Genomic DNA, 26,640 nt, shown 5'->3' on the forward strand with positions numbered 1-26,640 from the left:
TGTGTGTTTAATGTGTGGTCCAAGACAACTCTTCTTCCAGTGTGGCCCGGAGATGCCAAAAGGTTGGACACCCCTGTTCTACTCACAACTCATGCGCCTCCCACAGACCATGCAGAGCATTTATTAGGAGCATAATAACTGAGATGGACCTTGTGAAAAGCATAAGAAATGATGTTCATCACAGGATTTTATGCTAAGACAAAACTTAGAAATGCCCATTTAGCCAGTAAGGTTAGACTATAAACAAGTGGGTTTGAGATATATGAGGTCTGTCTGGAAAAAATCCAGTCGTTGTTAATGTAACAAGAATGTTTGCTGACATCAGTGTAACCTGGCAGCCGAGGAGAGTGGACTGGAATGCACATGCATGAACAATGATGACTTCACTGTACTAGTCAGTGGGGGTGGGAGACACCATTGATGCCATTGATTGAGCATGTGTACTGTGTGGCTGTCACATTCAAAATGACTGAGTGAGTAGAGCAACAAATCTGCATCAAATTTTGTGTTAAGCTTGAACATTCCTCCGTGGAAACTTATGGCTGCTTCAGAAGTCTAACTGTGGGCCACTTGTGACGGGCAACTTCATCACAGCAGTGCGCCTGCTCGTGCGTCACATCTCCTGTGAGAGTTTTTAGGCGAAACATCAAATGACCCCAGTGGTTCAGCCCCCCTACAGCCAGATTTGGCCCCCTGTAACTTCTGGCTTTTCCCAAAACTCAAATCACCTTTGGAAGGAAGAGATTTCAAACCATCGATAAGATTCAGGAAAATATGACAGGGCTGTCGATGATGATTGAGAGAACTGTGTGAGGTCCCAAGGTGCTTGCTTGGAAAGGGACTGAGGCGTCATTGTCCTGTGTACAGTTTATTGTATCTTACATCTTGTTCAGTAACTGTCTGTATTTTTCATATTACATGGTGGACACCTTCTGGATGGACCTCGCATGCAGTACTGTCTTTTCAAATCCCACAATAAATGATTGGGGGGGTGGAATTAAAGCCTTTGATATCCTTTTTGGAAAAGAATCATTAGCTTTACAGGTGATTCCTGGTGAGGAAAGTACAGTTCAGGTGTTAGGTCTTTTAGTGGCAGGTTGTAGATGAGCCATGTATCTTCTTTTGGGGCCCTGGAGAACTGCATAAGATGGGGATGAGGCGGGGGGGTTACATGTTTTTTAATTTTAAATTTCAAAGCTACCATAGATGTTCCAGTCCTAATCACCCAGTGTATGGAATTAAAATTACTGTACTTCATAGCATCTGTCTGGTGTGGGTGAGAGATGTAGCATGGTGATTGGATTTAGCACCTAATTTTGTGAGGAGTCATGTGCTGTAGTAACTGTTCTCTGAAACAAAACACATAACGTATTTTCTTATCCTTTAACTGTATACTTCCTGTGCCATTTGTTGGCTAGGTTGAAGAACTAAAGGAAACTGTGAAGGAAGAATTCATGCCTTGGGTTTCACAGTACCTGGTTATGAAGAGAGTCAGTATTGAGCCAAACTTTCACAGCCTGTATTCAAACTTCCTTGACACGCTGAAGAATCCCGAATTTAATAAGATGGTTTTAAATGAGACCTACAGAAACATCAAAGTAAGTTCTTACACTTTTTCTGTTCTTTTCCTCTTTTGAGAGTGCTGCTGTTTTTTGTACATATTGTCTAAGAAACTTGCTCTCACACTTGTTTCAAATAGAGAACTAAATTGCATGAAGAATTTAGTCTTATAGACATAATCTCTGTACTGTTTACTTTGAAAGTAACTGCTATTCTGAATTTGCTATCATGCTATGCAAGGTTTTTCCTTAACATCTGCATGATTTTAACTTCTCTCTCCTCCACACATTATTTGCAGTATGCTCTTAGCTATAGTCCCTTTGGGTTTTGGGTTTTTTGGTTATCTTTTTGTTTTTATTTTTGGATAGTTTTAATAGAAATTGATTGTATGGATATATGTTGCTAATGGATATTTAGGTTGTTAACTTTCACTATTACAGAAAAGTGTTGCAGTGAATGTTTTCCTTTATGTCTTAAGTGCCAGATATCTCTCAACTCTAGACCTGTTTGTAGACTACCTGTGGTTTAGGATTCTTAGTTTATTTTAAGGTTAAACTCTTCCTACTGAGTGAATCCTTGTTCCATAAAATTCAAGTATTTATTAGGAGGAATAACTTTTAGAGTAGACAGTGTGAACCAACATACAGCTATGATCATTCTTTACTGAGTAACTTGGGGCATTGGCTGATGAGCCAGCACTATATTTAAACCTGTGGATGGGAATTTTCCCCATTCTAGGTTACGCTGTAGTGCAAAAGAACTCCTGGCTCTTTCTGGTGCACAGCTGACATTGTGCGATTCTGCTGTTGCTGGATGGAGTTAAGGAACATAACTATATTTAGCCTTTATTATCTGATAGTAAGGATGACTGGGATGTATGAAAATTTCCATACACTTGGGAACAGAATCTCAAGATCCTTTCAAACACCATTTTAAAGTATACATTTTAATTGATAGCCATAAATTAAGGGGTAGCATGTAGTAGATTGATGGATGTGATGGTTCTATCTCCCTTATAAAAGAAAGAACTAGAAATTAATGAAATGGCCTGGGTTGTGGGCCAGGTCCTCAGTTGGGGGCATGTGAGAGGCAACTGATCACTATTTCTCACATGGATGTTTCTCTCCCTTTCTTTCTCCCTCCCTTTCCCTCTCCCTCTCCCTAAAAATAAATAAACCCTCTTTTAAAGAAAAGGATTAATGAAAATGGATTGGGTTTTGTAGAAATTTGCAAAGAAGTGTGTATGCAATATTACACTGTATTTTAGAATGTTATCTTGTCTCCAGAGTTGTACAGTGAATAACCTGAGTAATGCTAAAGTTTGCAGTAATTACTGTGATCTTGGTTACATTCCTCTTTGTGCCTGCTGTCTTGATGGACTTAGAAACATGAGTAGAGTCTTCATTTGAATTGAAATTAGCTATTCAAGATAGATTTGCCGTTGGGTCTCTGCTTCAAACTACCTGACACTTTAGAGCTCTAAAAACTTTTCTGTGGGAGCACCCATAACACATTTAATCTTGTGTACTTCGTATTATGTGTGATGTAGTTATATTACCTATTTAAAAAAAATATGAAGGAAGACATGTAAAGGTTAAAAATGTCACTGAACACAAAAAAATACCGCTATGATAGTATGGAGTAGATCTACTTTGGGGACATGTTCTCATAATCAGTGGCTTGTTTTTAATATAGAATAATGGTATTTTCAAACAGTTCAGATGTTTTTTTCCTACCATAAACTCATTTTCATACCTTTCTTAATCCTGCTTTTTTATTTTTTATTTTTCTGTTTAGGTGCTACTGACCTCTGATAAAGCTGCAGCCAATTTCTCAGATCGTTCTTTGCTGAAGAACTTGGGACATTGGCTAGGAATGATCACACTAGCTAAAAATAAACCCATCTTACATACTGTGAGTTCCAGCTAAAGGTTTATGTAAAACTTGGGAATGTTCATACAGCATATCCTGTCTGAAAGCCTTGACTTTATTTGGGGCTACCTTAATGATTATTGGGTATTTGTAAGAGTTTGGCAAATGTTTTCAATCTGTAATTGCCTGCTCATGGCCTCACATCATTTAGCACATCAGTAAAAGCCAGTAAGTTATATTTGTCACCCCTTTGTTTTGTATGGCAAGAGTCCTAGTATGTTGATTCCTCTTGCCGACAAGTTTAGCAAATTGCCTTCTTTGTGTACTTTGTGAAGGGTTTTGAAGTACATCCTCAGCTTTTAAAAATGCTTTTTTCCCCCTAGGACTTGGATGTAAAATCTTTGCTGCTAGAGGCTTATGTTAAAGGACAGCAAGAATTGCTCTACGTGGTGCCCTTTGTTGCCAAAGTCTTAGAGTCTAGCATTCGTAGTGTGGTGAGTGAATTTTAATATTTTATTGATGGCTAAATTTTTAAGAGTTAATTTCAGCACAAGGTGAAGAAGTTACATGTCCTTAGTTCTTATGAATAGCACTAGTTCAGTGTTCCTCGGCCTAAGTTGCATTTCCAGTGTGAGAGGTTAAGTAGACCTAAAGGACTGATGGTGAACGGGTGACTGTGGGTTTTGGTGTTTTTCTGAAATATTATATGGACAGCAAGGCTAGGGATTTGTTTCGGCCACTTAAGTGTGAGTGCCTGACTGTTTTAAATAATACAAATTGAAGTGATTTGGGGGCCAGCTTAACATAATAGGTTTTCTTTAGGTTTTTAGGCCACCCAACCCCTGGACAATGGCAATTATGAATGTATTAGCTGAGCTACATCAGGAACATGACTTAAAGGTAAATTTTTTGCTTTATACTTCGGAACATCCTGTCTTCATATTACCAACATTTACGGGAAAGGTAGAGCGTGGGGGGGCATTGTAACAGTTGGGTGAGGATAGTGTATATTATGAATAAAGCTAAAATTTTATTTTAAAAATTCTAATCAAATACTGGAATTATGCAGTTAAACTTGAAGTTTGAGATTGAGGTCCTCTGCAAGAACCTTGCATTAGACATCAATGAGCTAAAACCCGGAAACCTCCTGAAGGATAAAGATCGCCTAAAGAACCTAGATGAGCAGCTCTCTGCTCCAAAGAAAGATGTCAAGCAGCCGGAAGAACTCCCTCCTATCACAACCACAAGTAAGTGTGGTAGTTAGCTAGCCCTTTACTTACCAGAATGCTCTCTTGAATGGTACATTTCCATGCATATAGCAAGTTACAGTTGTTCAACATTATGTGGTGCTGAAACTTTTGTGTACTTTTTGATGGCGCCTTCTGAATTACTAAGGAAATATTAGCAATGTCTAGGCATTCTTGCACCATATTAGATTCCATCTGAATAATTCATAATAGTATTCTTACGTAAGTCGGGTTATCATTTGTATTGTTTGAGGTCTCAGAAACAATTCAGTGGCATGACAGTCTGTTATTCCTCAAATCTGGGGATGGCCAAACCAGCTAGACCTGCCAGGGGAGTGGATTATTTTACCTGGGTCAAGATGATTGGAAGTATGGGGGTGGCAAAGATGTTGAACAAATGATAGGGAGCTGTGATTAGGATAAACCAGCTTTTCTTTCTCAGCCCTCAGTAGCTAAGAATCTCCAAGTGAAATCAGGGAACAGCCTAGGATGAAAATAGATGTTTATATAAGAGTTGGGCCTCCTAATGTGTCACTGACTCCTCATTCGATTTCTGTGGTATGGGCACAGCTGCTGACATAGTTTCACATGCTTTGTTTATATACTCGCTATTAAAATCATAGACTTTCCCTTATGATAAGTCAGGATGGGGAAGATGTGGCTCATGCCATCCTTTCACACCCCCACTCACTAATAAAAGCCATTGATAACCCTGTTAATTTAATAGTAAAGTCAAGAAATAAGCTCTTTTCATTAGCTCTTATCTATTTTATTTTTAGCAACTTCTACAACACCAGCTACCAGTACCACCTGTACAGCCACGGTTCCACCACAGCCCCAGTACAGCTATCATGACATCAATGTCTATTCCCTCGCAGGTCTTGGCCCACACATTACTCTAAACCCAACAGTAAGTAAACACCATCCTACCCCCCACCCCAGCTTCAACTTTGTGACACTGGTCACCTTCCCTTTTTCCTGGATTCTTAGGTTGTGGGTTTTTGTGCAGAGAGCAGGGATTGGGACTGCTGTGTAGTACACCTCGGATTTTTTTTTTCCTACTCTAAAATAGTCAGTTGTGACTAGGCGTCATTTATGTTGGTTCAGCATATCCAAACCCATGATTATCAAAGTGAAGACAGTTGGCCCCTATGCAAACCAGAGAGGCATACCCTTCCCTATTAGGATGGCAAAAATTTGGAACCATCCATGACCCTCAACCCAATGTATGAGCTTTTATTTTGACTAAGAGACTGATGGAGAAGTGGCCTTTGATATTTTTCTTGCATCTGACCTCTAGCCTCTCTGAATGGAAGTTGTGAATGTTTGCAGTGACTACTGCTTGTTTACTAAGTACCTCTGAAATTAAATATACTTAGATGTTGTTTTTTTTTTAAACGACAGCTGGCAATACAGAGTGGGGCAAAAGTAGGTTTATAGTTGTGAGTATGCAAAACAGTTTATTATTTATTATTTTCTATACAAACAACTGTAAATGTACTCTTGCCCCACCTTGCATAATCACAGTCTCCAAGAATTCCTTGCTCAGGTTAGAAGAACCTCAGTTTATACCATAGCTTTTTGCTCTTTATTTTCATTATCATATCACCTTACCCTTGTATTAAGCCATTTCTTTAGGCATGCAATTGAAACTGAGCTGACTCATGTGTGTATATAAAATTTCTAGATCAAGATGTGAAACGAAGTTCATAATTTGTTTCTGTGGCCTAGTTCTGGGAGGCAGTATGGTCTCACATCATAACATAATTTGTATTTCTCATCAATTATTTTTCCTATACTTAAAGGTTTTAATATAATGTCTATATTCAGAATAATAATTATCTTCTGTCTTTTATTATGCTTAACATTAGTTTAGAATCAGATGTTTGGAGTTTTCATGGCCTTTTAGAAATTGAAAATGCTTACAAGTATAGAAGTGACACTATTTATTAATCTATTGAATTTTTGTATTTAGAGAACTTGAAAACAGTTTAAAGAGATCATTTTAACCTGGTCTTTCTTTTTTCCTATGGATGTGTCACTTAGCTTTTGAAGGAAAAACTTAGATCTAGAAATTGTGATTCTCCTTTATGTTATTTCCAGTAATCAGTATACTTTTATATTTAAAATTTCTTACAAATTCAGTAAGTTAAAGATACCAGGTGAGTATTAGGGCATAGTTTCTACCAGAGAAAAGATTGGAAACAGTCTTTCAAGTGTGCAAGCAAAGGCTTTATATGAACTGCTTGCTATTCTGAGGAATTATTTGTATTGATAAAAGTTTTTGCAGAAGGCATTTTCTCTGTAAACTTGATTCTTTTTCCCATTTTCACAAACTACTAAAGAAGTTAACTTTTAAAAGAGTACTTGAGCCCTACCTGGTGTGGGTCAGTGGGCTGGGCATCGTCCCACAAACTAAAAGGTTGCCAGTTCATTTCCCCACCAGGGCACATGCCTGAGTTGTGGGCCGGATTCCTAGTTTGGCGGGGTGCGAAAGGCAACTGATCCCTCTCTTCCCCTCCCTCTCTTTCTCTTCCCCCCGACTCTAAAAATAAATAAAAGAATACTTGAGTCACACATTTTACCTAAGCAGGTAGTGTGTCTTTAAGCAGGCAGTGCGTCTTGAAATGAACAATAGAACTTTTTAAAAATCAAAGATGTGTTATCTTGTATCACAAGGTATACTACTACTACTTTGTAGACCAACTTCTCACTCCTGAGCTTTTTATTGGTTAAAGTCAGAATTGGTAGTTAGTGGTTAACCTTGGAATCATTCCAAAATCATGGGTATAATTGCTCATAGAAATTGGGTTGTCTTATCAAGCTGTTGACTTATCTTATTTTTCCCCACCTAGATTCCCTTGTTTCAGGCCCACCCGCAGTTGAAGCAGTGTGTGCGCCAAGCAATAGAGCGGGCTGTCCAGGAGTTGGTCCATCCTGTGGTGGATCGATCAATTAAGATCGCCATGACTACTTGCGAGCAAATAGTCAGGAAGGATTTTGCCCTGGATTCTGAGGAATCTCGAATGCGAATAGCAGCTCATCACATGATGCGTAACTTGACAGCTGGAATGGCTATGATTACTTGCAGGGAACCTTTGCTCATGAGCATATCCACAAACCTGAAAAACAGCTTTGCCTCAGCCCTTCGTGTAAGTCGATTATTTCTGTGCTGTAGTACAGAACTGATTGCTGTTTGAGTTTCTTTTCTTTGGATTTCTACTTTAATAGTCACCACATTTGATGTCTTCCTTCCTCTTAGATTGTAAATTCTGTGAGGTGAAGTGTCATGTCTTTTTGCTTATTATTGTATCTTCAACACAGTGTTTGGCAGATAGTAGATACCCAAATATTTGTTGCTTTAAAGAAATAAAGGATTTTTTAAAAGAATGAGTAAGTTAATAATTATGATTCAGTTTACCATGAAGAATTTAAATTAAAGCACTTGTTGTAGAACCGTACACAATATTTAAAGTGACTTTGTATGTACCTACATACAGCACATTCTCTCGTGAAGTAACGCAGTTTATTTCAGGTCTCAGATGTCATGGTTAATAGTGCCTTTGTTTTATTGCTTTTCTGTTTTCATTTTGTTCACCGTCTTCACAACAACCTGGTAAGATATTTTGGTTGAGTGGTGTTTTCTACTTACAGATGAAGAAGATTGTTAGACTATTTCATTGTCCTAGTTAATGAGTCATAAGTCAAGTGGGAACTTTTAAATGTATATGTCTAAGCACTGCATTTCTTATTATCCTATCTGTCCTATTTATAGAAAACTTGAAATATTTTTCTGTCTCTCTTCCCAATAGACTGCATCGCCACAACAAAGGGAAATGATGGACCAGGCAGCTGCTCAGTTAGCTCAGGACAATTGTGAATTAGCTTGCTGTTTTATTCAGAAGACTGCAGTAGAAAAAGCAGGCCCTGAGATGGATAAGAGATTAGCAACTGTAAGTGTTTAGCATTTGCCTTTTAAGTATTTTTCTTTTTTATGTTTAAGAAAGTGCCTCATAAGAAGAACCTCAGTTACTTTTTTTCTTTTTTTCCAGGAATTTGAGCTGAGAAAACATGCTAGGCAAGAAGGGCGCAGGTACTGTGATCCTGTTGTGTTAACCTACCAAGCTGAGCGGATGCCAGAGCAAATCAGGCTGAAAGTGAGAACTGGGGGCTCTGTCTCTCTATGCCCCATCTTTGTTTTCTTCTCTTGCTTAAATTCCTCACCAGGATTAGGACATTGGGGTTAAATGTTGTTTTAGAGAAACTATGTCCCCTCAGTAGCATTTCACTTAGAGGCAACCTATGGAGACGGTGTAGGTGAAGCTTCGATGTGCGCTTCCAGCCCCCGCTTGTTGCAGTGCTACTATAAAGAGTTCATGTGCCTGTTCGTTCTTCTGTGTCCCAACTTGGTCTTCCCTTTGGGTACTTGTGTTTTTATTGCTAATTGTTTTTTTGCTAATCATTTTTACTAGCCCTATTGGAGAATTGGCAGTCCTGTGGTCCTTTTTGAGGCATTTTCCAGCGGAAAATGCGTAATGGATTTATAAGTGAGGGTGACTCTGGCAGGACTCAGGGAAGCTGTGTGTGTGCACGCATGCACGTCCACACTCCATGCTATGATGTAACTGTAGTGACTCCTGTGCCCCTTCTCAGAACCCCTGTGCTTACTTCCGTGCAAACTTGCCACTTTGAAAAAAAAAAAAATTTCCTTTGATTTTGAAGAGGATCCTGTAAACATAGGTTTTCTTCTTCCAAGGTTGGTGGTGTGGACCCAAAGCAGCTGGCTGTTTATGAAGAATTTGCACGCAATGTGCCTGGCTTCTTGCCTACGAATGATTTAAGTCAGCCCACGGGATTTTTAGCTCAGCCCATGAAGGTAAATACTTGTCTTGGATTACATTTTAATATGAGTGTTATTGTCACTTGACCTGTACCTTGCTTCCTGGGAGCTTAAGTTAAAGGGGAGAAAAAATGACACAGTTTTTGTTCAGTATATGTATTCTCTATTCTCTGTATCAGATCAGCATGGCATACAGGGTTTTTGTTTTTGTTTTTTCCAGTATCCATAAGGTTGGTTTAAATTTCATGTTTGGCACAATTAGAGGAATTTATTGAATTCATGGCTTACCTGTTTGTTTTTGTAAAAAAAGTTCTTCGCAAAAAAAAATTTGAAACAATTATTTACAGAAAGGTAGAAATTTTAGAGGGAAGCATTTTCCCTCCTGAACCATTTGAGTATAAGGTGCCAGCCTTGATGTCCCAATCACTCTTATATGGACAGTTCTCCTCTATGACCATAGTGCAACCGTGAAACCAGGAAGACGGTGCTATTAGGTTAATACTGTCAAATTCTCAGACTTCATTCAGGGATTCCAAAGTGTCCCGATGCTGTCTTTTTATAGTCAGAGAGCCTATTTCAGAACCTCACATTTCATTTAGTTGTCATATGTTTTAAATTTCCCTCAGGTCAGTCTAGTACAGCTCTTTAGTTTTTACTCATTTTTCTTGACCGTGACACTTTGGCAGTTACTTTCCAGAATGGGCCAATTTGGATTTGTTCTATGTGTTCTCATGAATAGATTCAGATAGTGTATCTTTGATAAGAATATCACAGAAATGATGCCGTGTTTTTATTCTTTCCTATCAGGCTTTCTTTTCTTTTTCTTTCTTCATTTTATTAAAAATTAAATTTATTGGGGTGACATTAGTTAATAACGTTATATAAGTTTCAGGTGTAGTTAATTTTATAGTACATCATCTGTATATTGTCTTGTGTACTCAACAACCAAAGTCTAGGCTCCTGTCACCATATATCCTATCAGGCTTTGACAGTTGGATTGAGTACTCTTATTTTCCATGGTTTGGATTACTTAACTTTCATAGACTGTAGAAAGATTATTAGGTGCCACAAGTGATTGTACTCTGCCTGTTCCATTATTCATTATGCTCTTTGATCACTTGATTGTGTCAGTGTCTGCCAGCCTTTCCACTGTCAAGTGAAATACCTCCTCCCCCATGCCTGCCTTGCACTGCCCCACCTAAAGGTGTTAAGACTGAATAGTTCAGAATGGGGAATGGAAGAGCCCCTCCATGTTTTGATGGGGAGAAAAAGACTTCGGTTGCTACATGTGCCAGTGAAAAATCTTTATAATTTTTGTTTATGTTTTTTTTGTTTTGTTTTCCTCTTTCAAACAGCAAGCTTGGGCAACAGATGATGTAGCTCAAATTTATGATAAGTGCATTACAGAACTAGAGCAGCACCTGCATGCCATCCCACCAACGTTGGCCATGAACCCTCAAGCTCAGGCTCTTAGAAGTCTTTTGGAGGTTGTAGTATTATCTCGAAACTCTCGGGATGCCATAGCTGCTCTTGGATTGCTCCAGAAGGTTAGTTCTTAAACTATTACTTTCCGAAGAAACTAGGTTTGTAAACATCCAGTGATGTGTACTGTTCATTATCTACTTAAGTTACATTTAAGACTTTAAAAGTTTTGTTCTTTTTAAGATTTTATTTTACTTTTAGAGAGGGAGAGAAACAACAGTGTGTGAGAGAAACATCGATTGGTTGCCTCTCGCATGCCTCCAAGCTGAGGACCTGGCCCACAACCTAGGCATGTACCTTGACTGGGAATTGAACCGGCAACTGTTCAGTTCACAGACTGGCGTTCAACCCACTGGGCCACACTAGCCAGGGCACAGGTTTTCTTCTGTAATGACCATTGATTTTCTCCGGAACAGATTATAGTCATGGCAGTTAAAATGATAAAGTGATGGGAAAATTAGGACAACTATAATAGAATAATGATTTTTTAAAAAAATGGTAAAGTGAGAAAAAAATTGTTTCAGGTAAGATAGTCTGGAAATAAGATTATTCATAAAACTTTAACAGATTTTGAGAGACACATTGACCCAAGTATTTGGATAATGAGCTACAGGGTAGATAGGGAGAGCATTGGATTTTGACTGAGAAGAGCCAGTGATGCACAAACCAGATAAAGTGCGTGTGTGTTTGGTTAAGTGAAAAGGACTTTGGTGAGTGGAGAGATTGTTAACTCCAGCCCTAGCAGGTTTCTCGTAGTTTGCATTAAGGTTTGGCTTTTGCCTTTGTTAGGTTAAGTACTATATTTGCCATGGTTCTGAACACTTTTTTTCTTCCATAGGCTGTGGAGGGCTTACTAGATGCCACAAGTGGTGCTGATGCTGACCTACTGCTGCGCTACAGGGAATGCCACCTCTTGGTCTTGAAAGCCCTTCAAGATGGCCGGGCATATGGGTCTCCATGGTGTAACAAACAGATCACAAGGTCAGTAGTCATCTTAGAAAAGGAGTATTTATTGGACTGCCTTCTGATGTACATGACCCTGTTTGCGTGCAGAAGTTTCCTGTTACCCTGGAAGGTAATGGGACTTTTGGAATTTCTAATTCTAAGTAGTGGTTATTGTCGAATGGTTGTTCTTTTTCCATCTGGTGCCCATGACAGATACCGAAAACCAGTATCTTGCTTTGGGGAATAAATTGTAGATCATTAATTTCAAAAGGTTTCGTTGATTTTTTTTTTTTTTTTTTTTAAGTAGCATTGGTGTTCATATATAAATATTTTAATGTCCTAAACAGAATGCTTTGTTTTCTAGGCTTTGAGAGCAGAGCTTGAGTTTTAACACTGGGCTGTCTGTTCTTCATTACTGGCTATTTTGAATCTTGATATTGATTTGTAGTTGCTTCTCAAAACATCCTTAATTTAGAAAAAATTACCATTGAATAAAATGGACTCTTTATTTTATCTGCTACTGTATGGTTAAGCCTTTATGAATAAAGAAATACTGACTTTTTCTAGGTGCCTAATTGAATGTCGGGATGAATATAAATATAATGTGGAGGCAGTGGAGTTGCTAATTCGCAATCATTTGGTTAATATGCAGCAGTATGATCTTCACCTAGCTCAGGTATGGAAGGAGTTTACTTATACAGAAGAAGGGACTCTGATAGTTGGGAAGTGTGTTTGCTGTAACTGTTGCCTTTCTTATATTGTGCTTTCTGTGTTGCCAGTCAATGGAGAATGGTTTAAACTACATGGCTGTTGCATTTGCTATGCAATTGGTAAAAATCCTGCTGGTGGATGAAAGGAGTGTTGCCCATATTACTGAGGCAGATCTGTTCCACACCATTGAAACCCTCATGAGAATTAATGCTCACTCAAGAGGCAATGCTCCAGAAGGGTGAGGATGAAATGCTTGGTATTTGTGTGTATTCAGCAGTCTAAAAAAGAGCTTTAGAAATGACTGTGCAGACTTACTAACATAACCTGTTATAACTGCTTTACCTACAACATATGGGAAGCTTTAGAGAGGCCTAATATTGTCCCTTGAAGTATGAAAGCTTAACTAACTGCCAAGCCTTCTTGCTGTAGAGCAGTACATATATGTTAGTATTAGATTTGTCAGAGTCCTCTGTTTAAGCTCTGCCACTTAAAATCTGACTGGTTGTAGGTAAGTTGATTCCTAAGCCTGTTTCTTGTGTAAAATGGAAATAATATTTCAACGAGCTGTTCAAAATTAAGATAAATAACAAATCATGTCATATAGTAGGTATGCAGTGAATACTTGTTGATAATGAACATCAGCTCCATTTCAATGGGCACCATTTTTTGGTTAAGAAGTGACTTGACTAAGGTCAGTCATTTGCATATTGTGTCCTCATGAGAAAACAGAAACAGAGAGACCAAGGATAGTTTTGTTTAAATAACGGAAATGGTAAAGTGATCATCACCCTTGTGGTTTCTGCTAAATAACTAAATTGTCCAACTGTATGTCTGTGAAATCACAACCACGAGTAGACTGATTTTCACTCTGGATTTATTGTACTAGATTGCCCCAGCTGATGGAAGTAGTGCGATCCAACTATGAAGCAATGATTGATCGTGCTCATGGAGGCCCTAACTTTATGATGCATTCTGGGATCTCTCAAGCCTCAGAGTACGATGATCCTCCAGGCCTGAGGGAGAAGGCAGAGTATCTTCTGAGGGAATGGGTGAATCTCTACCATTCAGCAGCAGCTGGCCGTGACAGTACCAAAGCTTTCTCTGCGTTTGTTGGACAGGTAGAGCTTTTGGAAAGAAAGGTGCTTTTTATTCAACATAAGTAGGGTGTGATGCCTCCAATATTAAAGCTCAGTATTATGTATCTGTGGTCAGACAGTTACCTCCATACTCATGTAAACCAAAAATGTTATCATCATTTATTAATCTTGTTAAATTGATACTGCTTATTTCATCATTGGTCACGAAGCAGTCAAGTCAACACTCCTGGTTGTCCCCTTTAGTTCGGTTTATCTCATTTCAGTGGTTACAGCTACAAAGTACAGTGGGTGAGATAATGAATAATGAAATTAGCAGGTGTATATTTAGTAATTTTACTAGCTTGGTAATCGGGAATGATGGGGTTATGGGTTAAAAGTTTGTATAATAGCCCATGTATAAAAAATAAGGAAATACAACAAAACAAAAAACTTAAGTATTTAAATGGTAGAGCTTCATATTGTATTTCCTAAAATAAGTGGTTTATCTAACTAAAACTGTTAGATGGATTAACATGTTCTTTTGGGGCAATAGTTTCTAGTATTTACTTTCATTCAATTTGACCTAAATTGAATTTTGACCTAAGTGTTAAAGGACAAGTCCATAGCTAAGAACTAGGTTTGGAAGGAATATTTGTGAACAGGGAAAAAAATGTAAGAAGAGAGCCATAATATCATTTAGCATTCTGTTTTTGGTCCTCACTGACTGTTTTCAGCCACTGTGAGGCATTCAGACCCAGTAGTTAATGTGTCTTAATCATGGTACTTGTCTGGCAAGAGCAGTACTTTTCCTGAACTGGCCTTAGAATTCCTTTAATAGAGCTCTTGTAATGTTTGTTCAGGGAAACTACTTATTTGTGCAGATTTACCATTATAGTTCTTTAAACTGAGACCAAAGCTTAGGTGTGCATCAAAGAAAGATTATAGATTAGATCTATTATCAAATAAATAATTGGATGTGGAAGAGCTGATTTGAATTTTAGGAGCTAGAAATTGGGTTTAGTTTTTCAAAGTAAGTGTTACTTAGTAAATCATACTAAGTAAATTTTTCCCTTTTAAAAAATAGAGGGAATTATAAAACATACCTATTGAAAAGCTGTTACTGCATGTTTACAGTTTGATTTCTGATTTGGATGGAAGAATTTTGAATCAATTGGTTTTTGTGATCATTGGTATTTCATGGGTATGGATGTGGCACCTGTCCCAGCTCTTCCTGCTGGCTTATTTATTAGCTGTCATTTCTTCTCTCCATTTGAAAAAAAATGTTATACTTTTCTATTCTCTTTTGCATCTTTTTGAGAATTCTTTCTTCCTTGTGCTCCATCTTGATTATAGCAGTCTGTCCTCATTTCCTCTCACTGTAATTTTTATATTTCAGTGTACAAAAGTCCCTTTGCTGGCCTCCTGTCTTGACTAGGGTACATGATTGTCAGTTCAGCTGTTGTACTGCTTATCAAGAGACAGTTGAAGTTTCCCAGATAACAGTAGAGTGTTCATTCTGGGCTTGGTTTCTCTGTTTAGTAAGCATTGACGTTCTCCTGCTGCCTTAATGCTTATCACTGCCTTTCCTTCTTTCGTACTAGCAAAATAACTTCTCTGCTGCTTCACTTCCAGTTCGTATGTCATAAAGTTTGTTCTTTATCCATTTTTGAAAAAATAAACTTGTCCTCTCCACTTTATTTTAACTTAGTTTAGATTAAAGTAATTGGGTATGATCTGTGCGTATTTTTATTGGGTACCTACTTATACAAATTACTACTTGATTTTCCTGGTGAAGCTAGTTGGAATCTCAAAAACTCTGGCTGTCAATTAGAAGAAATTATCATATTCTGTGAGAAAATAAAATATGTATAATTTCATATCCTTGGGAAAAATACAACTTGGACAGAATGTCTTAATGAGACTTTTAGTTGAGTCACTACAAGTTGGTGTAATTTGCATAGTTAATTTTCCAAATACTTGGCTACGGACTGCTGTTCAAAATTGCCATGTTATTATCTCTTTCTCAATTTCCATCTTGTCCATTCTCCGTTAAACTTAAAACTGGAGCAGTTTTGTCATGGGTCCTTAATGACCAAGGCATTTTCATGATGGCTTTTTTACAAAGTAAAAATTAGGAATGTGACAATAGGAATGAATGAGAGAATATTAAACATGAAAATTAAGTTTATTTGTATTATCTCATAGTGTGTCTATATTTTTGTTCCCTTAGATGCACCAGCAAGGAATCCTGAAGACTGATGACCTCATAACAAGGTTCTTTCGTCTGTGTACTGAAATGTGTGTTGAAATCAGCTACCGTGCTCAGGCAGAGCAGCAGCACAATCCTGCTGCTAATCCCACCATGATCCGAGCCAAGTGCTATCACAACCTGGATGCCTTTGTCCGACTCATTGCACTGCTAGTGAAGCACTCAGGGGAGGCCTCCAACACTGTCACAAAGATTAATCTGCTGAACAAGGTCTGAAATCCTTTCTTCCTGTACTAGTGGTACACTTGAAGCCTGCATCAGTGGTTCTAAAACTTAAGGGCCCAGCTCTTTCCCAGAACATTTTGTAGCATCCCCTTCTCTGTACTGAAATTAAATCCCTAGATGATAATGTAAATCACCAATATTTTTTTAAAAGTTGTTATTTTTGTATTTTTAGAGAGCGGGGAAGGAGGGCAGGAGAAGGAGAGAAACGTCAGTGTGTGGTTGCCTCTTGCGTACACCCTACTGGGGACCTGGCCCACAACCCAGTCATGTGACAAGAGAATCTATAACCCTTGTCAACTTCATGTCAGACCAAAAAAATTCGGTTGTTAGATTGTAATAACGTGATGAAGTATGCTAATTTCTAGAACTTTAGAAAGACCACTGGGCATGTTTAGAGAGTATTCATGTCAGGTCAAAGGGTATTAAAATTCAGAGAAAACACATAAAACTCTGCAGGCCAAATCAGATCAATGTGTAGTCCCTTTGGCTGTTGGCATATAATTTTATATTCAAATGATGTATGTCCTTTCTTCTAATGTGGGGGTGAAGAATAAACAAGGGGGGGGAAGCCTGACTGTGGAGAGTGGTAGGTGAATTACCTTCATGATTTAAAGCTCTAATCTGTGTGTTCTGTAGGTCCTTGGTATAGTAGTGGGAGTTCTCCTGCAGGATCATGATGTTCGGCAAAGTGAATTTCAGCAGCTTCCCTACCATCGAATTTTTATCATGCTGCTCTTGGAACTCAATGCACCTGAGCATGTATTGGAAACCATTAATTTCCAGACACTTACAGCTTTCTGGTGAGTAGTGTTCAATTTAATAGAGATTTCCTAGTAAAGATTGCTGTTTTAGTATAGTAAAATTTGAGAAGTAGAAGCAGCGTTCTGTTTAGGGGTTTTAGACATGTTTATTCATAACACAGCCTGTCTACTTATATTCGTGTGTTCACTATATTTAAGTTAGACTGTGCTTCTGACAAAGGTTTTCTTCTTTCAGCAATACGTTCCACATCTTGAGGCCTACCAAAGCTCCTGGCTTTGTGTATGCCTGGCTCGAATTGATCTCCCATCGGATATTTATTGCAAGAATGCTGGCACATACGCCACAGCAGAAGGTGTGGCTGCAGTTTATCTTCTACAGATGAAGACTGTAACTACCTGAGGCTTACTAGCACTATTAGTCATTTAGTAGTAGTAATTACACTTCTTCCAGGCTTAGTTGGGAATTCTTCTATTTAATGTGGAGTCAAGTGATGGAAAGAGGCTTAGCAAGTAATTGACTGCCTTTGCCTGAGTCACTCCTCAGTGATTATGGTATTGTGTCTCCAAGTCTGTTGTGAACTACTTATGTCAACATCTTAAAGGCTTTATAAAGTTGAAAGTTTGGACCACCTCTGTAGCCATTTATATCTGGGAGATGGAGCTATGGAACCTGCCAGTTTTATAGGTTCACACTCTAAATGCTCAAGGCCTTCACACTCATGGTTGAGGACCACTGGTCACTATACTTGAAGAAATTAGGATCAAGTTCTAGCAAAGAGGTTTTAACGTAGTTACAAATAAACACAGTTAACATGAAAAGTTTCTCTCCCATCTTGGAGTAAATGACAGATTACTACTGTAGATAATACCTTGATTGGCTTTTCAGATCAGATGAAGGTGTGACTGTTTATGTGTTTGGCAAAAAAAGAGATTAAAATTATCCTTAAATTCAGTTAGTTTTGTTTGGTGGAGAAGTGCTTTCCAGGAGGAGGAACACAATATATTGAAGAAAGTTACCCCAGAATAAACATGATTGGTAGAATTGGGAAGTGAGTGCTGAGCAGGCCAAGTGTGACTAAAAGTAGAGGATTCATGTAGACTAGCTGAGGCTATTTGCCAGAAATTAAGGAGCTGGCTTTGGGAAGAGAAATGGTCAAGATTCAGGAATTAATTAAAAGAAAGAATTAAGAAAACAGACCTAGCTGTCAGTTTCTCAGTTGGCTAAGTGTTCTGTATCTGTCTGAAATTTCCTCATGTTCCTCTCCCGTTCTTTAAATTTTGCTGCAGGCACAAGGACCTACATGTCCTGGGATTTCTGAAGTCAGTTTGTTTCCAAAATTATGCCTATTCCTTTTTAATGTCAATCAGTCCTTAAGAGAGGTACTTAACTTCAGTATTCTGTGGTTATATTAGTATGAAGACGGCACAGTGTAGCTGATTCAGCAACATTTTGATGGCAGCATAGCAGCTAAGCAAGACTCATGTACATTTCTTTCTTTCAGGGGTGGCCTATGTATGCACAGCTACTGATTGATTTATTCAAATATTTAGCACCTTTCCTTAGAAACGTGGAACTCACCAAACCTATGCAAATCCTCTATAAGGTAATTAATTTGGAATTACAGATTAAAAATAATTAAAATGTAACACTTAAAAAGCCACTTACAACTGGGAATATGGGGCCTAATATTTGTTTTACTATTAAGCTTTCAAAGTATGACATATATTCAGAAAACTACAAAATTCCAACATGATTTGCATAACCAGCACCTGAGATCATAAGGTATTCATTCATATGTTCATACTACCAGTTTTATAAAGTGTGTATAGCAGTTAACTCTTTCAGCAGCACATTAGAATTACCATTTCTTTGCATTCTTTTCATACCTAGTATTGTCTGGGTTTTTATTTTAGCCATTTTGGCAGTTGTGCAATAGGATCTCTGTGGATTTAATATGCATTTCCTTGGATTTTTATTGAGGTTTGTATGGGTAAATTGGCCATTTAGATATCCTTTTGTGATGTTCCTTTTCCAGTCTTGTGCTCATATTTCTATTGGATTATCTGCATTTTCCTTATTTTTTATAAGAATTCTTCATATATTTTAGATGTAAACCCTTCGTTGATACATATTAAACATCTCATATTCTTGTAGCTTGTCTTTTCACTCCTTTAAGGTGTCTTCAGGAATGAATGTTTTAAATTTAATGTGGTTAAAGCTAGAAATTTTTTACTTTCATTAAATGTTGCATTTTGTGTCTTGTGTAAGATATACTTGCCAATCCTTAATTGCATTCTGTTCTGTGTGCGTGTGCCCAAGTTTTTAGGTCCGTGATCTAATTTATTTGGGGGTATGGTGAGATTAATTTCCTCCTCCCACATCAATAAATACCCAAGGCTTTTCAGCACCATTTTTAAAGTCCTTTATTTTCTGTTGAATTGATTTGGCACTTACATCAAAATAGTTGACTACATATTTATTGATACCTCTAGCTGATCTGTTATCTATTCTTAGGCCAGTACAAGTCCCCTTCAGCTTCCTTCTAACATTGTTTTGGTTGTTTTATATGATCTTTCCATTTTCTAAAATCTTTGCAATTAGCTTCACTTACTTTTAAAAACTTGTTGGAGTTTAGACTGAGATTGCACTAAGCCTATAGATCAATTTGGAGAGAAAACACTCCTTAATAATAGCCTTTGAATCCATGAACATGTATATGTCTAGTTAGGTCTTTAATTTTACTCTGCAGTGCTTTGTAGTTTTCAGCAGAGATGTTTTGAATGTCTTTTCTTAGGCTTATTCCTACATATTTGATTTTTTTTTGAAATTGTACAAGATATCTTTTAAAAAATCTCATTTCTTTGTTAGTGGCATATAGAAATAAAATTGATTTTATATATTGTCTCATATTCTAGCCACCTTGCTAAATTTCCTTTTTCTGAGAGTTTTATCTGTATGGGATGAGGGGTATATTCTGTGTATATAATCCCATCATCTGCCTGTAACAACAGGCTCAATTTACTTTTCTTTTTCTTGCTCTGTTGCAATGGTCAGTAACTCCAGGACATTGTTGATAGAAGATAACGATAATGGCATGATATTTCATTAATGATCTTGGGGAAAGCTTTTGGTAATTCACCATTAAGCATAATGTTTTTGTAAATCTATAGTTTTATTTGTTTTATAGATGCCATAATCTGATTAAGGAAGTGCCCTTCTATTTATAATTTGCTGAGAATTTCTAAATCATTAAATGGGTATTAATTTTATTGAATGCTTTTTTGCATTCCAGATCCTGTAAATTTTAAAAAAACTTCTATTGATTTTTAGAGACAGACACCATCAGTTTGTTCCACTCATTTATGCATTCACTGGTTGATACTTGTATGTGCCCTGACCCAGGATCAAATCTGGAACCTTGGCATTTTAGAACGATGTTCTAACCAACTGAACTACCTGGTCAGGGCAATTTTTTCCTGTTAATGTTTTAATTCCATTAATTTTCAAATGCTTAAATCATCATTGCATTCTTGGACCATTTGGTCATGATGTGTCACTGATTTCTATTCTAACATTTAGGGTTCTTGTATAATTTTCATGTCATTTTCTGCTGGTCTTAATTGAGGGTAGGAAATGTTCTCTATTTTGTAAGGTTGTGAAAATGACATTAATATTTCTCTTAAATATTTGTAAAAGTTTGCCAGTAAAGTCTTATAGGCCTGGAGTTTTTTCTTACTTAGTGTGAAATCAGTACTTTCTCTTTTTTAAAAAAATACAGGGCACTTTAAGAGTGCTGCTGGTTCTTCTGCATGATTTCCCTGAGTTCCTTTGTGATTACCATTATGGATTCTGTGATGTGATCCCACCTAATTGTATCCAGCTAAGAAATCTGATCCTGAGTGCCTTCCCAAGAAACATGAGGCTCCCAGACCCATTCACTCCTAATCTGAAGGTAAAGTTTCAAATAGTTCAAGGAAAAGAAAATTATGTCTTTAATATTTTAGTTCTTTTCTCTGGTAAGTAGATGGCAGGCTAATCATTTGGGTGGCCCCATGGCACAGAATTGCAGAACAAACAGACCTTTTTAAAAAAAAATTTTGTTATTTAATGATTTAAGGCAGACAGGATAAAGAGGAAGGAAGAGTGAGAGAGAAACATCTGTTTATTGTTCCACTTATTTATGAATTAATTGGTTGATTCTTGTATGTGCCCTGACCGAGGATTGAACCTGCCACTTTGACATACTGGGACGACGCTCTAACCAACTGAGCTACCAGCCAAGGCTGCAACAGACAGACCTTTGTAATGTCAACATTTCACAGATGTTTTGTTTAAATTACTGAAGTAAGGGAGAAAAGGGACCATTTAAAATCACACCGCCCTGGCATGGGTACTGTCATTTATTTATATTTTCTACTTTTTTTTTTAACCTTCTACATGAACATTTTAAAAAATTAACAAGTATGATGTTTATTCTTCTGCGATGTTTTTTTCCAAGACTAGGGCTGCAGTGAGTGAGTAATACACTCATTCTGCAGGGGTCCAGCACAAATAACATCCTTTTTATTACAGAATTATAAGCATGTAATTCTGTAACATAACATTACACTCAATCACACCATATGACATTTTAGGTGTAATCTTCAAATTAATACTATAAATTAGTACACCCCGTATTATTACCCTACCAACCACACTCAAACAGGTACTACTTCTGCCCAACCCTGTATACTCTCATTTTGAAATCCAAGTCCAGGGTGGAAAAAATGAGTGATGCAAGTTAGACCTCTCCACAAAAGGAACCTAACTTGCTTTATTTTAAAAATATAATTCCCTATATAAATTCTTCTAAACATTGATTAAAAAAATAGCAGCTCTGCTCTTTAAGACATTTGTGATGTGGATAGTTTTAGAAAAACAATACTCTGGTTGTAATTCTTGTATTTCTCTGTGGCAGGTGGATATGTTGAGTGAAATAAACATTGCACCCCGGATTCTCACCAATTTTACTGGAGTGATGCCACCTCAATTCAAAAAGGATTTGGATTCCTATCTTAAAACTCGGTCACCGGTCACTTTTCTATCTGATCTGCGCAGCAACCTACAGGTTCATTGGTTTGGCTTAATTCTCAACTATGTCTTACATAGAAAGCATTTCCTATGCATAATCCTTATGTGTGGCATATTTGGGAGTCAGTATTTTTAATGTGATTAAAAGATTTTAATACATAGTGTCATTTATTTTAAAAAATTTATTGAGTTTATTAGGGTGACATTGGTTAATAAATTACATAGGTTTCAGATGTAGAATTTTAAAATACATCATCTATCGTATTGTGTGTTCAGCACTCCAGTCTTTTCTGTGGTTGGGTGGGATTAACTAGATTATACATCATTTTACTAGTGACAGAAAAGCATAACATTGGAAGAGGTAAACAAGGAATGGACTGAGTTTTTGTAAGAGAATAGACTGCTAGTAACTATTCCCAGCCAGTACTTCAAGATTTTTCCAAAGAAATGGGTTTAATTTGCTCTACAGAAAAATGACTTGAAGTTACATTATTTTTCCAGTGGTTCCACAGGGAAACACAACTTTTTTCCCTCTCCAAATCTTTTTATATAATTGAGATAATAGTGGTTTTTTGTTTTTTGCCTTTATAAACTTTACCTTTATGCTGATATCTGGGAAATGGTGTCTCTTGTTGACACAACCACCACTCTTAGGCAGCTGTGTATTTGTTAAATAACCTCAACAAACTCAAGGCTATTTATTTAAAATTTAAATGACAAAGAATGTTGAGCAGTTCAGCTTTTCTGTGAAGGCCTAGAAAGTGTTTAGAGACATTAGTGCCCAAATTATCCCTCTGTGAGAATAAGTCAGGAGATCTGTTTGTTTGTTTAGGTATCCAATGAGCCTGGCAATCGTTACAACCTGCAGCTCATCAATGCACTGGTGCTCTATGTCGGGACTCAGGCCATTGCGCACATTCACAACAAGGGCAGCACACCTTCAATGAGCACCATCACCCACTCAGCTCACATGGACATATTCCAGAACCTGGCTGTGGACTTGGACACTGAAGGTGAGTCAAGCCAGCCTCTACTCAGAGTCAAGTTCTCTGCACTTTATGCCACAGTCCAGTCATAAAAAAATACCTTAAGCCACAATCAAGAAAACATGTTCTGTCATTGTTTATGTGTCTGCTGCCTATTTTTAATTGGACAGTATCTACTCAGTGCAGGAAAGCATAAAGGAAAGAATCATCTAGAGTGCTTACCACATCAGTGAATATTTCAGTGTCTAGCACTTCAGTACTTTTTTAGTGTGCAAAATAAACATGTTCCTTTTATTAGCCTCTCTTTAAAAATAGCCTTATGTTACATTGTTTTGTTAGCCTGCCTTTTCCCCAGCACTAACTGGTGCTTATTTGGCAGGCAGCACTCATGAATGGGACTTCCCCTACTTGCTCTGCAAAAAGCTCACAATATAATTTTTACTGTAGGTTGTCTGTGAACTACCATTACTCTTGGTGTTCTATATTCTTATGTAAGAGACCGCACTAGGTGGTATCTTACTTTATAGTCCTGCTCATTATAGCACACACACACTTTATAAGGATGCCTGCCTGCTATGAATTCTTGAGAATCTAATTTTGAGTATGTGTGTACTGTTGGCCTATTTGTAGAAGGGATTTGAGTCAGCTTAAAATCAAGATTTTAAAAAATTGAATATCATTATGTCCAGAGCCCAGCAAAAAGAGAGAGTAGTCTTTATGGACGTTAAAGCTCACTGCACTAGCCTTATAAACGTGAGTAATATAGTGGTTCTGAAAGTGTGAACTGAGAACCGTTTTTAGGGAGTTCAGGACCCTTTTAGAAGGGCTGTGAGGTCAAAACTATTTTCATAATAATTTGGCTTTTCTTGCACTCATTTTGTAACAAGTGTATGGAGTTTTGCAGAGGCTTCATGAAATGTAATACTGGGACAGATTAGAGACGGCAAAAATGAGAATCCAGCTGTCTTCTATTAAGTGAGATTGAAGAGATTGGCAAATTAAAACAGTGACATGCTTCACTAAGACTTTTTAGGGGAAAAACTTTTTAATGTAGAAATACTGAAATAAAACCCACAGAAATGGAAAAACTCTTAGGGACCTAAGAACCGCAGGATAATTAGAAAGCTTATAGCAGAAATCTAAATCCTACCCAGTCAGAATGATTTGTCTTCTTACCTTGGCCTTATAGAGCAAGTCCTCACTAAGCTGGATTTTCTTGATTTCTAGGTCGGTATCTCTTCTTAAATGCAATAGCAAATCAGCTGCGGTACCCAAATAGCCACACTCACTACTTCAGCTGCACCATGTTATACCTTTTTGCAGAAGCCAACACTGAAGCTATCCAAGAACAGATCACAAGGTAAGAGAGGTTTTTTTTTCAGATGCTTCTAAATTGTGCCTCTGCCTGTTTATTATGAATCCTCTGTTTTTCCTATGCATTGAGCATCTTTTACACGTTAAATGTGATATGGTTGTGAACAATCAATGACACGCAGTTACAGGTCATTGTCAGTGCAGAAATAAAAAGTAGTTTGTAACAAAAGACAGCAACATTTTAAGGTCATGGGATGGTGGCAGTGCAGTTTTTAATCAGAGACCTGATGTCACACAGGCCTGTTAATGCCCATGGTAAGGTGCTTGGACTTCTTTATTACCTCTAGGTTAAAAGGTTTTTTAAGCAGTAGAAATAATGGGATCATACTCGTGTTTTCCTGACAGTAGTTAGGAATCTTTTGCATACTGCTTGGCTACACAGCACTGGATGTTGAGAAATGGGTTGATTCTAGTGAGAGGCATATGCAAGTACTTTAAAAACTGGGCCAGACTTTTTAAACTTGCCCTTTCACTTAATAGTAGTTTGTGGGTATTAGGTAACAGTAGTCTGGTATTTTATATACCAGAAATTAAGTGGTGAAAATGTCCCTATCTTGTGATTATTTATAAAGCTGTAGTAAACTTCAATCTTTGTTCTTGTGCTTTGTTATTTTCTTGGTAAATTTAGAAATATAGCTGGTTAGGTAAAAGAATATTTAAGCCAATACTAAATTGCCATTCAAAAAAAGTACACCAGTTTATACATGTGCTAGTAGTAGTAGATTTATTTCCCTTCATTGAATGCATGCTTTAAGTGATTACTTTCTTGTACCATGTAATGTGATAGTGTCCTTACTTGACTGTAACTTAGTCTCTTAGGCTCAGTAATGGGAACACGCAGGATTCAAAGCTAGGTTTCCTAATTCTAGATTCTACTTTCATTAATTGTGCTGTATAGAGTATAGAGATTGATCCACTAGTCTTTAGTAAAGCTAACAACTTTTGCATGTAGTTTAATAATCAGGAAGAAGAGTTAGGCCAAAAATAAGTATTGTAGAAGTGGTCCTGAATTTGTGTTTCTCTGTGCATTAACTTATTCTCCCCTTCTCCAGGGTTCTCTTGGAACGGTTGATTGTAAATAGGCCACATCCTTGGGGTCTACTTATTACCTTCATTGAGCTGATTAAAAATCCAGCATTTAAGTTCTGGAACCATGAGTTTGTACACTGTGCCCCAGAAATTGAAAAGTAAGTTAAAAGTAATTTTTTAGTGGTCTAAGAATGAGACAGGAGAATGAGGATCATTTGATGGCTCCAGCCTGGGTGGGTGATATAGTTATTAATAAGACACAGAAGTATTATCAGGTCTGAACTTTTTCTCACAAAGTTGCAACTCTCTCCCTTCTCCAGGTTATTCCAGTCGGTTGCACAGTGCTGCATGGGACAGAAGCAGGCTCAGCAAGTAATGGAAGGCACAGGCGCCAGTTAGGCGGAACTGCGTCTCTGTTGTGACCCTGTCAGCCTGGTTGTCCCACAGCACCGAGTCCATAAGCTGGCTGAGGAACCCTTTCAGCTCTTCCAGACTTTCCCAGCCCTTTGGTTCTTGGGTATCTGCCCCAATTACTGTTTGGGTCAGCTTCCTGTCTCTGTGGGCACGTTCCAAAGTTTAAATGCATTTTTTGACTCTTCGCCAAAATTTAGAAAATGCTGTGAATATCATTTTGAACTTGTGTAAATATATGACAGAGAAAACCTTTGTCTGGAACTTCTTGGGTTTGTGCAAAATGTGTCCAAGGCAAGTACATAAACTGGTACCTGTCCAGCTTATTATTGAAGAGGCTGCTGCTGCCATGCACTTGTCTGGGGACATAGCTCCATGTCTTCTGACATTCCTGGTGTCCCAAAGAAGTAGCAAAGAAAGCCAGATAGATACTATGTAACTTATTTTTTTAATGTGGACAGGGGACCTTGAAAATTATCGAGTTGTTAAAAAGTGGATGTGGTGGAACTTAGTATACCAGAGAACCTGGGAAGAGCTCACAGTTGCGATCCCATGGGGTATTGCTTTGTCCCTTCTCAAACCTAAAGCTGACTGCTGGAGAGCATCATTTTTTCATTTTCTGCTGGAGAGTGTGCCCTTTTTATAAAGGGAAACCAGACCAGGCCTAAAGCTCCCCCATCTCTCCTGATACTTGTAAACAGAGGAAAGGGAACCGGATAGTATGAACTGCCCCTCCCCCCACTTTTATCCCAGGCTAAGTTGAATGAATAACAACAAAGTC

General features: G+C 37.7%; 1 protein-coding gene and 1 non-coding gene across 10 annotated transcripts in view; both read left to right on the top strand.

Moving 5' to 3' along the window:
* CNOT1 (CCR4-NOT transcription complex subunit 1) overlaps positions 1-26,110 on the top strand; it is a 77,510-nt gene extending 51,400 nt beyond the window's left edge. For 6 of the 9 annotated variants that reach the window (XM_054579367.1, XM_054579368.1, XM_054579369.1 and 3 more), the window contains 25 exons: positions 1,419-1,598; positions 3,358-3,474; positions 3,816-3,926; positions 4,255-4,332; positions 4,502-4,679; positions 5,459-5,589; positions 7,535-7,831; positions 8,492-8,632; positions 8,732-8,836; positions 9,436-9,555; positions 10,875-11,066; positions 11,840-11,982; positions 12,514-12,622; positions 12,726-12,895; positions 13,544-13,796; positions 15,964-16,212; positions 16,864-17,027; positions 17,224-17,341; positions 18,491-18,592; positions 20,768-20,941; positions 21,947-22,096; positions 22,892-23,072; positions 24,273-24,405; positions 25,472-25,606; positions 25,769-26,110. In XM_054579367.1, the coding sequence (XP_054435342.1) occupies positions 1,419-1,598; positions 3,358-3,474; positions 3,816-3,926; positions 4,255-4,332; positions 4,502-4,679; positions 5,459-5,589; positions 7,535-7,831; positions 8,492-8,632; positions 8,732-8,836; positions 9,436-9,555; positions 10,875-11,066; positions 11,840-11,982; positions 12,514-12,622; positions 12,726-12,895; positions 13,544-13,796; positions 15,964-16,212; positions 16,864-17,027; positions 17,224-17,341; positions 18,491-18,592; positions 20,768-20,941; positions 21,947-22,096; positions 22,892-23,072; positions 24,273-24,405; positions 25,472-25,606; positions 25,769-25,847 (3,810 nt within the window). In that variant the 3' untranslated portion in view covers positions 25,848-26,110. The remainder of the gene's footprint in view (positions 1-1,418; positions 1,599-3,357; positions 3,475-3,815; positions 3,927-4,254; positions 4,333-4,501; positions 4,680-5,458; positions 5,590-7,534; positions 7,832-8,491; positions 8,633-8,731; positions 8,837-9,435; positions 9,556-10,874; positions 11,067-11,839; positions 11,983-12,513; positions 12,623-12,725; positions 12,896-13,543; positions 13,797-15,963; positions 16,213-16,863; positions 17,028-17,223; positions 17,342-18,490; positions 18,593-20,767; positions 20,942-21,946; positions 22,097-22,891; positions 23,073-24,272; positions 24,406-25,471; positions 25,607-25,768) is intronic. The other 3 variants (XM_054579372.1, XM_054579375.1, XM_054579374.1) reach the window with 1 other exon arrangement.
* On the top strand, positions 2,255-2,392 carry LOC129075325 (small nucleolar RNA SNORA46). The gene has a single exon (XR_008529629.1). It is a non-coding gene; the product is annotated as a small nucleolar RNA SNORA46 (small nucleolar RNA).
* Positions 26,111-26,640: the final 530 nt, after the last annotated feature.

Source organism: Pteronotus mesoamericanus, unplaced genomic scaffold (genome assembly GCF_021234165.1).
Source record: "Pteronotus mesoamericanus isolate MK-2021 breed Mesoamerican mustached bat unplaced genomic scaffold, CSHL_Meso_final contig_52, whole genome shotgun sequence".
NCBI lineage: Eukaryota > Metazoa > Chordata > Mammalia > Chiroptera > Mormoopidae > Pteronotus > Pteronotus mesoamericanus.